The sequence below is a fragment of the Actinia tenebrosa genome, unplaced genomic scaffold (assembly GCF_029948245.1).
Source record: "Actinia tenebrosa isolate PJP-AT-01 unplaced genomic scaffold, QUT_ActTen_1.0 PGA_scaffold16__25_contigs__length_10494907, whole genome shotgun sequence".
Lineage (NCBI taxonomy): Eukaryota > Metazoa > Cnidaria > Anthozoa > Actiniaria > Actiniidae > Actinia > Actinia tenebrosa.
In genome coordinates this window covers 3009635-3021281 of record NW_028292576.1, presented here as the reverse complement: position 1 = coordinate 3021281, position 11647 = coordinate 3009635, and the positions used below count along the sequence as shown (strand labels likewise).

Sequence of the window (11647 nt, the reverse complement as noted above, 5' to 3'; positions counted from 1 at the left end):
TAAAACATGCAGCAACTCGTCTAAACATGCAGCAACTCGTTTCTTATTTGCAGCAACTTGTCTAACATGAAGCAACTCGTTTCTTGTTTGCAGCAGCGACTCGTCCAACATGCAGCAACTCGTTTCTTGTTTGCAGCAGCGACTCGTCTAACATGCAGCAACTCGTTTCTTACTTGAAGCAACTCGTCTAACATGCAGCAACTCGTTTCTTGTTTGCAGCAGCTCGTCTAACATGCAGCAACGAACTTGTTTCTCGTTCGCAGCAGCTTGATGCAGCAACCACTCGCTTCCTCAGTTTTCAGCAACCGATAGCTTGCTACATATCCCTTTATTGACCACCGAAGCTTCCAACCTTCCCCATCCATGCAACAATAACAAACTTCATCTAGTGACATCTCATACGGTACGTCGCGTGCAGGGTCACATCCACATTCACACACGGTGCGATTTTCACCTTAATATTTCTTTGATTTCAAAGCCGACTGCAACACTCATTCACACCATAAGGGATTCTCTTCCATCTATTATAGCCTAGTCTGCTCAACTTTTCTTCCCGATCACCAGAACCCGGTCGTACCGTAGGCTGAATAGCGCTATCTGACAGACAAATCTTATACTGACAGTGGATAAATTTATTGGATAACAGCATTGACTTATCCACTGGATAAGGATTTATCGGATAGCGCTATCCACCCTTCGTACAATCGGGCCCTACGAGTTTCTTTTCCGTACAGTCTGAGTGACCTTTCGTCCTCGCTGCGAATGGACCCTCGCCTCGCATAGCTCTTCCCGTCAATTGAACTGTTCTTTTTGCTCCCTCGATCTCGGTCGCTTCCCGTCTAGTCTCTTGTTAAGGAGTCAAGGGTGATGTAGTACGGCAGTACACTCGACTCTCAACTTTGGGGTTAAGTTTGAATTCCATGACTCGGTATCAACACGTGAGTAGTGTTTGTTAGTTCTCTCCCTCTATTCGATGGGTTTTCTCCAGGTTCTCCGGTTTTCTTCCATCTGCCAGTCAACTAACCGTCGCGAAATTCCGATTAGATCTGTGAGTTTCAAGGTTCAATCTGTGAGTTAGCCATGCTCTGACTTAGATCAGTCCAGAGGTTGTTTCATTGTTCGATCTGTGAGTTAGCCAGGCCCTGACTTAGATCAGCCCAGAGGTTGTTTCAGGGTTCAATCTGTGAGTTAGCCATGCCCTGACTTAGATCAGCCCAGAGGTTGTTTCAGGGTTCAATCATTGAGTTAGCCATGCTCTGACTTAGATCAGCCCAGAGGTTGTTTCAGGGTTCGATCTGTGAGTTAGCCAGGCCCTGACTTAGATCAGCCCAGAGGTTGTTTCATTGTTCGATCTGTGAGTTAGTCATGCCCCGACTTAGATCAGCCCAGAGGTTGTTTCAGTGTTCAATCTGCGAGTTAGCCAGGCCCTGACTTAGATGAGTTAAATCAAATAACGGTCTATTCAAACCCTTGCATCCGACGTGATCTTAAAACCATTTATTTCAAATTACTTTTTACATCTTTCTATATTCTATGACATGTACATTTTAAATGGACTTTTTAAATTCAACTTAATAAACTGCAATCGCAATGTTAGATCTATCTTTCTTTCCTTAGACACAACTATCAGTATTTTCCTAATTTGAATTTCAGATTTAACTTCGAGCGATATTGTAGTCATGCGCGCTGTGAATGCGAACTAAATTTTACAACGGATCGAAGTTGCGCTTCCCCCAAACACTTTTTAGGTTTCTGTTGTGGATAATTCCAAACGCGGCGCGAAAGCCGTGGTTTTGACTTTGTTTATTACTAACAGAAGCTTAAAACCCTATGTTTTAAGACACAGAAACACTAAAAAATGTTTTAACAAGACGAGGGATATCTTTTCAACAACACGATCACCTAGCTAGTCCGCTCTTGGATCCACTGAAACGCTTCCAAGAAAACGGCTAAGTCATGACAGCCATGTTGGATAATATAACGAAAGGAATATGAATATAACCAACATAGCGGCCATTACTACACATGCGCATAAATACTAAAGAAAATATCGGACACTTATTACCGAGAAAACACTGGGTCGAGTTGACATTGCAGTGCATTGTGGTTATGTTTAAGGGGACAAAACAGACGCCATCTTGGAAAAACGTCCTCTAAAATAGCCCCAAAATGCATTGCAATGCCAATTCGACCCAGTTTTCCCTCAATCTCGGAATGTCTAATAATATCTTAATAATATCCTAATAACAGTATATCTAAATATTGAGAGTGTTAGAACAGGTGTCTTGAAAATCTAAATTACAGTAATTTATTTTGCCGCTTTGTCTCCGTGCAATCATTTATTAAAAAAAAAATTCCAAGATCTAACCAGATTTCTTTCAGAGGGGTGCAAAGTCTGGTAGAAATTTCCAAAAACATACCAGATTCCTCTTAGCCAATCAGAATCCGCAAAAAAATCCTCTAGTCCAGTCACAGTTAGACTGCGTGCAGGTCGACTTTAACTAGTATTCCACTATAAATATCAATCGGAGGCTCTTAGCTTACAAACGAACTGCCTTTCCTTAATATTTGTTTAACAAGTACTTTAGTTAATTTAACTTTTCACTACCAGGTTATTATTAGGATTCTTTTTTTACTTTTTCTTACAAGTATAAACACTAAAAACAATTGTCGTTAAAATTTTACAAAACGCGTATAAAAGTTTTTTCTTTGAATTATATAAGTTGTGGTTCTACTGTTAATTTAATTTTCATATATCTTGATCTTTTTTCCTTTTTTATGATGATTTGTACGTTATAGTCGTAAATCTAGTTATTTTTATTGCGAAGACTTTTTTGAGAATCCATTTTGTCAATCCAAGTTAAGTTTCAAATCAAACGGCCATTCACCATTAAGCTTTACCAGTCGTCCAATCACAATCTAACGTTTAGATACTTCTTCACCGATCAATTATAGAACGTGTTTGTGTTTAGAACACCAGCCAATCAACAAACACCAACAACGGAACAAATTACTCAGAAATGCAAATATTCAGTCACAATCTACTGTACGAGGACTGACCAATCGTTAAACATCAACAAGTGTCCATTCGCAGAACACCTTAGAAATATGAGCATCCATTCACGATCTATAGACTTGTGTGTTAATAATACTAGCCAATCAATGAGCACGAACAACTGACCAATCTCAGAATACCATAAAGGAATCCGAACAAATCACAATGTACTTCTTGTCGCTTCATCAACGAGTCATCTTCTTGTCTTTCAAAGCTACAACTTCATTGACAAAGGAAAAGTCAACAGTAGGAGCAGAGTTCATGAGAAGGAAAGAAAAAGTTACATGCCCATCAATTTGCTAACCAATCATAATTAAGATAGAGAAAAAAGCCATTTATATGTCAGAGCCATGCATTTCTCAGTCATACTGCTCGTGACGTCAGCTTGTGGTACAGAGAAGTCAGCCTTTAGCTTATTTACAATATAAAAACTAAGAAAACTAGTTTTGTAAGAAAACGAACCCTTGGTTCACAGATTTACACGAGGGCAAGCAGTTATGGTGCCATTTGGACTTGCAGGTTATGCAACATATTCTGTTGAAAATAGATAAAAAATATTTGGAATGTCACTGTATATCTAAATAGTCAGCTTTAGGGGTTTCAATGAACTACCAGGTGATCTCGTTTTGACACTGAGTTCATCAAAAACCAAATTATGCTTCACCCCATTATGGTCTACCTGTGGCAGTACCATATTCACTTTACCACAGGGAACCCAGCACGTCAAATTTCCTAGCCTCCCAAACAATTTCTAATAGACCTTTTCAGTTTCATTGTTTGTTGTGCACATTTCAGACCATGTGATACCACTTTTTGGAGCTAAATCTTTCATGTGATCTGAAATGGGCAATAAAATCGTCAAAACGTGAAATAAAGTAGAGAAATTTTAGCTAACCTTTGAAAAGTAGTACCGTTTTTGCCCTTAGATTTTGTATTTTTAACATTTTAGCGTTTAGGACGTTTTTTATTATATTTTATTTCACATTTTGACGAATTTATTGAGTTTTAATCATCTCCTCTACAGGCAATTTTCACTTTTGGGGTCCCTGTGTTTACAGACTCGCTTTTGGGTTCCATATTATCTAACAGACTGACAGACAGACAGACAGACTATTATTTAACAGAACAACAAGAAGATATAACTAGCTAAAAACTAGTGTGAGCTGCAGAACAGAACAACAGAGAGGATGAAGTGGGGGGAGGGGGGGGGAAAGATCACTCTCCTGTCCCCTTAGCTCTTTTGTTAACACTGGAAACCCAAATGAGAAGTTTGCCTAGAGAGGCAATGTCAGCAGCTTAAGCCATGTCTCACATTTTTGTGATAAGGACTTGGAATCTGCATACATGTCTAGTAGATATACGGTGTAGTGGAACTCATACTTTTCATTGTCGGCATGGCTTCTTCTACGTTCGTTTCTAATTTACGGTAACGGTGATGCCTTCTTGGGGTTTTTCCTTCAAGTATTATAGCCAATATCTGTGAAAACAAAATATTTAGAATGAAATGAACGATATGTATATACATTTCTGGTGTAGGAATAATGGAAAAATGAAGCTGCTTGGAGGGTCTTTACTGTGGCAATGTAAATATCTTCTCAACAAGAGATTTTAGTTCTCAAACGATGGTATCTCCATTATTTTGCCCTACTTCTGAGAATCAAGTCTGGTGTAGCAGTACTAGACTAGCCTCTTCTCAGGGGCTGCTGAGCAAACCAAAAAGTGTATGTGGGTGGGGGCGCCTTAGATTGACATTTGTAATGCCTAAACATTACTAAAACAGCAACAAAGCGGCTGGCCGCCATTTTGGATTATCACTGGAGGTGATTATCGTGTGATAATCTGAGTTTCTCGACCAATCACTGCGTGAGATTTTCAATAATCACCTGTGTATTGATACTAAATTATGTTAACAAGGAAACAAAGCATATGGTGAGTTTTTTCTTGTTCTGTTGATTATAAGACAAAGCAGTGGCTACTAATGTTAAGATTTCAACTTTTCTGTTCAAATGAATCACCATGTGTCTCATTTCAAACTTTATTATTCTAATTTATACAATATGGCACAGGCACTACGAAGGGGACTCTTAATAAAAAGGGGTTATCTTGTATGGCAATATCTGTTACTTACCTTCTGCTTGTTGTGGTAAATAACATAGACCAAAAAAACAACAACGATAGATGACAGGAAGAAGGCTGCAAAATGACTGGACTCCTTTTCATTTGGTTGGTCTGGGAAGTTCCTTAAAATATGAAATGTTGATGATCAGCACACCTGATTAGTATTGTAAAGCCTTTCATCAGGACACTAAGACAACTGCTAAAATCTTATTAACAAACCTTGAATCGACCTTCATGTCTTGGTCAGCTTTACTAGAAGTCTGCTTATCAGTAGAGTTATCAGTATTGTCAGGGTCTGGTTTGTCATCAGTCTTCTTAGCGTCTGGTTTATCATCAGTCTTGGTAGGGTGTGGTTTATCATCAGTCTTGGTAGGGTGTGGTTTATCATCAGTCTTGGTAGGGTGTGGTTTATCATCAGTCTTGGTAGGGTGTGGTTTATCATCAGTCTTGGTAGGGTGTGGTTTATCATCAGTCTTGGTAGGGTGTGGTTTATCATCAGTCTTGGTAGGGTGTGGTTTATCATCAGTCTTGGTAGGGTGTGGTTTATCATCAGTCTGCCTAGGGTCTAGTTTATCATCAGTCTTCTTAGGGTCTGGTTTATCATCAGTCTTGGTAGGGGCTGGTTTATCATCAGTCTTGGTAGGGGCTGGTTTATAATCAGTCTTGTCAGGGTCTGGTTTATCATCAGTCTTCTTAGGGTCTGGTTTATCATCAGTCTGCCTAGGGTCTAGTTTATCATCAGTCTTCTTAGGGTGTGGTTTATCATCAGTCTTGGTAGGGGCTGGTTTATCATCAGTCTTGGTAGGGGCTGGTTTATAATGAGTCTTGGTAGGGTGTGGTTTATCATCAGTCTTGGTAGGGCCTGGTTTATCATCCGTCTTGGTAGGGGCTGGTTTATAATGAGTCTTGGTAGTGGCTGGTTTATCATCAGTCTTGGTAGGGGCTGGTTTATCATCAGTCTTGGTAGGGGCTGGTTTATAATCAGTCTTGTCAGGGTCTGGTTTATCATCAGTCTTCTTAGGGTGTGGTTTATCATCAGTCTGCCTAGTGTCTAGTTTATCATCAGTCTTCTTAGGGTGTGGTTTATCATCAGTCTTGGTAGGGTGTGGTTTATCATCAGTCTTGGTAGGGGCTGGTTTATAATGAGTCTTGGTAGGGTGTGGTTTATCATCAGTCTTGGTAGGGGCTGGTTTATCATCAGTCTTGGTAGGGGCTGGTTTATCATCAGTCTTGGTAGGGGCTGATTTATCATCAGTCTTGGTAGGGTCTGGTTTATCATCAGTCTTGTCAGGGTCTAGTTTATCATCAGTCTTCTTAGGGTGTGGTTTATCATCAGTCTTGGTAGGGTGTGGTTTATCATCAGTCTTGTCAGGGTCTGGTTTATCATCAGTCTTCTTAGGGTCTGGTTTATCATCAGTCTTCTTAGGGTCTGGTTTATCATCAGTCTTGGTAGGGGCTGGTTTATCATCAGTCTTGGTAGGGTCTGGTTTATCATCAGTCTTCTTAGGGTCTGGTTTATCATCAGTCTTAATTTCATTTCCATTTTTAATATTGCCTTTATTTCCTGTATAACAGACTCAATTGATTAATAAGTATGCAATACAGAATACAGATTTTAATGAGTGATGCTGTTAATGTTTTCAAACTTTCAATTTCCAGAACAAGGATGCAATTCAATAAGCATGTGCACTGCAAAGTATCAATTTAAAACAGAAACTCATAAGGTGGTTGCAGGGCTCAAACTAAAGGCCGGTCAACGGACAATGACCAGCCAAAATAAGCACTGGCCGGCCAAACGTCCTTTATGCAGGACATCATGTTCGGTCAAATCTATGAGATGAAGAGAAACTATCGAAAAAACTAACAAACACTTCCAATTGAATCGAATTGAATTTTAAATCTTATTTAATTAAAATGCCCAACATTTTTACATGATTTTAAACATTTTTATCTTAGAAAGATTTCCTTATGTTTTATCAATAGATTTATCTTCTTTTAGTGTAAATTTCTCCATTTTTAAACTATAATTCACATGAAAACATGTTCCATCATCCATCATTTTGTTTTGCATCATTTCCATGTTAAACCTGTTGTTCCTAGGTAACATCTGTTCGTTCTCAGTAGGTGTTATGAATTCTCGCGTAATGTTCCAGTTTTTCCAAAAAAAAAATCATTTTCAAACAACCAACACAGTTTTATTTTTATGAAGGAAAAACTCAAATTGTAATTTTACCGACTACAGACGGGTGGTACTTCAGGACTGGAACGAGACGCATATCATTGTCTTTTCCCCCATAGCGTGCTGACGGTAAGAAGTTGATCTATTTCGCGTAGTGCTGACTACAGGCTACAAAATCCTTCGCTATATTCACACAATATCTTCGCACAAAACTGTCACACACAACTTAAAAAACTATACAGATTTCTATCTCTATAATAAATTTTTTATGTAAATGCTGTGAAAATGAAAAAATGCACCAATTAACGATTTCTACCCCCAGTTCGGGTCGAAGTAGCCAACGAATTAAGAGAAATTAAATATTTAGTTTGACACAATTTTCTTGTAAATTAGCTAGCAAAATTTATCCCGTCTGTGCAACTACGATAATACGCACATCAGTTTGTAGAAGCACTATTTTGAGAGAGAGAAGTGTGCGTTATACACTGACGATTACAGTAAAATACAAATAGATAAATTTACGTTTTTTATATTGATTCAGTTATTATATATATTTTTTACCATTAGTTTGACCGGCCAATAATGAGGTATGTCCGGTCAAAAATTAATTTGGACGGTCATCATGTCCGGCCACTAACCAGCCGTTATTTTGAGCCCTGTAGTTGTAACATATAACACTATATGCATGCTCCAGAATATTGAGATATTACAAATTAGGAGTTTTGATACCATATTTAGATTTTTAAGCTTGATTCAAGATGGCTGCTTATATAGTATCATATGCCAAATGTTTCACTGATTTTCCTGACTTTCAGACAAAATTTACTGAATTTTTCAATGAATTATTTCAGATATATGTCTTTAATCTAGTTTCGGCAATTTTTAAAGCAAGAGGATATGGTTATTGGAAAAGAAATTCGTCAAGAAAAATTTAAGAGAAGTGTTAGGAGAAGCACGACATGTAGCCAAGTGCTTCTCAAAACCTCTTGAGTGTTCTGCCAATCTCCAATACTTTATAACTCCACACAGCACAGCAAGCAAATTATTATTTTTTTTATAAAGTAGAAATTGCAATACATGTGCTGCATGCTCTCATAAAGTATGCTCTCCCAATCAATCAGAATGCGATATTTATGACAAATACATATTAGTAGTTTCATCTTGTAAACATGACTTACAACATTACTGGCAGTTTTTTGATCACGTCATTAGCCAATGACTTTTTGGGGGGATGGGTGTACTGCTCATCTGAATTGGGTTACAATCCTTATCAAAATGAACCAATCAATATTAAAGATCACACACCTTCTTTTTGCTCCGGGTTTAAGGCAGCATTCATATCTATACCACCTTCTTCCTTACCAGGCATAGGTTCTGCAAGTCTTGGCTTTCTTATTGTCCAATACTCCTTTAAAATGTCATCCATGGGTAACTTCCCTTCTTTCTTTTTAATCTGTGGACTGTCTTTTGCATTTCCTTTCCTTTTACTATTATTGGTTTCCACAGATCTTCGTATTCTGAACATCAAATTGTTCTGTTTATCCTGCAATTGTTTACATTTTTTTTCACAAGTGTTTTTCTCATCAAACCTATTCTCATTTCCTTCACATCCTCCGTACACAAACGTTTCACACTGGCGTGAGGTAGCATTGTAAAACCACATTTCAAAGTATGCTCTGCATGGTCCTTCTTCTGGTGGTAAACTACAAATATCTAAGGAATAATAATAAAATATGAAGGTTCTTCTTATATAATATATAAGAATTTCTATGTATTTACGATAAACTGTTTTAAAGATAAAACTAAAAAATCTTCAAAACCTTGAAAATAAGCATAAGTAATATATACAGTATGAGTGGCTGTGTTGTATCAGATATACAACCACGAGGCGTAGCCGAGTGATTGTATATCGGATACAACACGGACACGAATACTGTATATGACTTATCAAACGTCTAGGTTAGTTCCTTTGTGTTTCACTAAAATTTTCAAAATTAAAGTGAATTTGGCCAAGAAAATTCAACTTAAAGTTTATGCAAATGAACACAGTTTTGTATCAGATTTACAACACTCTTCACGTTCGTGATTTCTGTTGGGCAGTGTTTTCCTCATTAATTATTAATGAGTTTGATAATGTTCTGTAGAAAATAGTTCTTAAAAAGAAATATCTTGGGTCTACTTTAAACAATAACAAATGTTAGTCAAATCCAACTAGCAGTCTATCATCAATGCTATGTTCTGATTGGATGAGCTACCAGTAGAATATAAGTTATAGCCTACTAGTAGCGAAAAGTGCTGGCTTTGAAAACCAAAACATTGAATTGTTTGCATCTAAAAATTTGACCGACTAGTTGGATTTGACTAAAAAATAGGATTTGGCTAATTAGAATACATATACAAAGTGTGTTAAATTGATTACAGTAATTAGCGTTTGTCTTATATAGGGTCAAGAATTTCCCTTTAGTTTTAAATAGGGTTGATATACTACAGTATGCACATACCATTATCAAATGGGATATGTTATTTCAAGACTTTTTTTGCCATAGATAGTTTAGGGTCATTCTATACGCTAACTCCACTCATGTGCTGAACGTAATTGATGAATTAATTATGGAAATAGAGCTGTAATCAGCTGCCACTCCAGCGACAAATAAAGCAGCAAGCCCTGTCAAGCTTAACATGTTTGCTGTTCCAAATTGAAAATGAAATGCTGGACCAAACTGATTGATACACCACTCTTTTTGAGTGAAGTATTGATGGTTTTCAACCATTCCCAAGAGAATTAAATAACAAAAGGCACGACGGCCATGTTGGAGGATATAACGAAAGAATTCATTGACAATTCTTTTGTTAAGTTCCTCCAACATGGCCGCCATGAAAACCATCAATATGTACCTGTTATTGGCCTAATTTAGTTCAACAAGTTTGGTGTTTAAATCAGCAGTACCTTCAAAACAATTTTGAATTAAACCTAACTGTATTAGGTTCTACACATGAGTAGTGGTGTATATGGAATAGTCCCTAAGTCGCACATCTTCAATGAAACCAGGCCAAAAGCCCCTCTCCCCTCCCTGCTCAGGTAGATGGCCAAGAGATATATTTATGCATCTAAAGTGTCTGCCTTATAAAAATAAGATTGCTTCAATGTTTAATGTATCATCAACTGACACAGTAAATAAGCTTGATTCATAGTTATGACTTTGACATTGTCAAGTATTCATCGGTAACTCTGCTAGAATAACAGTATTATTTCAATAAGAATCTAAAATTTTACGACCAAAGCTACTTTTCAAACCCAAATTTACGCAAAACAACTATTAGTTGAAGTGAACTTCATCACACCTAAAAAGATATCCCAAATTAGAGTATGAAACTTCAATTTTAAAAAACGTAAACACACACACAAAAAAATGCATAAAGGCATTTCAAAAGTCAATAGGATTATGTCTTTGATATAATCGCAGAATGCGTTCTATATCTTCAGATTTATGAGATTTTTTAAATGATTTTTATGAGGTTTATATTTGGTAAGTGATGCGATGTCAAGTAAGCTTAACGTGCAGACTTCAAGTGGAGCTCGAAATATCGAATAAAAACCAACATAATCACCAAAAAAGATATTTACAGCCAAAATACTTACCTCTGCTATTAGAGGGACTCTTCCTAGATGCTGGAATACTCCAGGAACAACAAAACAAGCCCAATAAAACAGAAAAAAGAAAGACTTTCATTCTCAAAGACTCAAATGAGTCACTCGTGACTTCACACGTTCAACTTTTCCGCGTTAAGATTTTTGGACAAATTTACCAAAACTTACGAAACTTATTTCTACTATACGAAAATTCCCCTCATAGTAGAAACTCTAGGAGTAACTTTTGTAGTGTTTTTGACAGTTATTTGAATAAATAATTAGCAGAAAAACCAAAAAATAATCCGTACTTTTTTCTGCTGATGAAGTTTGCAACGTTGATGTGCGTCCCTCGCCCTAGGGTCCCTAGGAGAAATACGAACGTGGAGAACTGGACACTACTCTCCTCAACTTCTCTCAAAAGGCTATAACACAGGAGCCCCAAATTTTAAAAAAAGTTTCCAAGAAAATCAAAGCGGCAGCCGATTGCCTCTCAGCGGCCTTGCCTCTCGACTGGACACCAGCGTAGGGATAGAATTTGCCCGCCCCCATCCCCCAGTTTGCTCTCGGCACCAAATTTTGATTGATGGCATGCGGAATTTCCTATGGATTTGGCGGGAAAATGGTACATTGCCTATCCTCGCCTCTCTTATGATCGAGACTTGCT

General features: G+C 37.5%; 1 protein-coding gene across 2 annotated transcripts; it reads right to left on the bottom strand.

Annotated features, from left to right (window-relative positions):
• Nucleotides 1-1482: 1482 nt before the first annotated feature.
• LOC116288984 (uncharacterized) lies at nt 1483-11336 on the bottom strand. 2 transcript variants are annotated; one of them, XM_031695857.2, is made up of 6 exons: nt 10993-11336; nt 8658-9065; nt 5393-6737; nt 5184-5295; nt 4368-4532; nt 1483-3589 (listed from the first exon to the last, which is right to left on the bottom strand). In XM_031695857.2, exons 1-5 carry the CDS (start codon nt 11081-11083, stop codon nt 4404-4406), a joined length of 2085 nt encoding a protein of 694 aa, XP_031551717.2. In that variant the 5' UTR covers nt 11084-11336; the 3' UTR covers nt 1483-3589; nt 4368-4403. The 2 variants fall into 2 exon arrangements, with proteins under 2 accessions (XP_031551717.2, XP_088887360.1); XM_089031234.1 differs by having other exon boundaries at nt 4436-4532.
• Nucleotides 11337-11647: the final 311 nt, after the last annotated feature.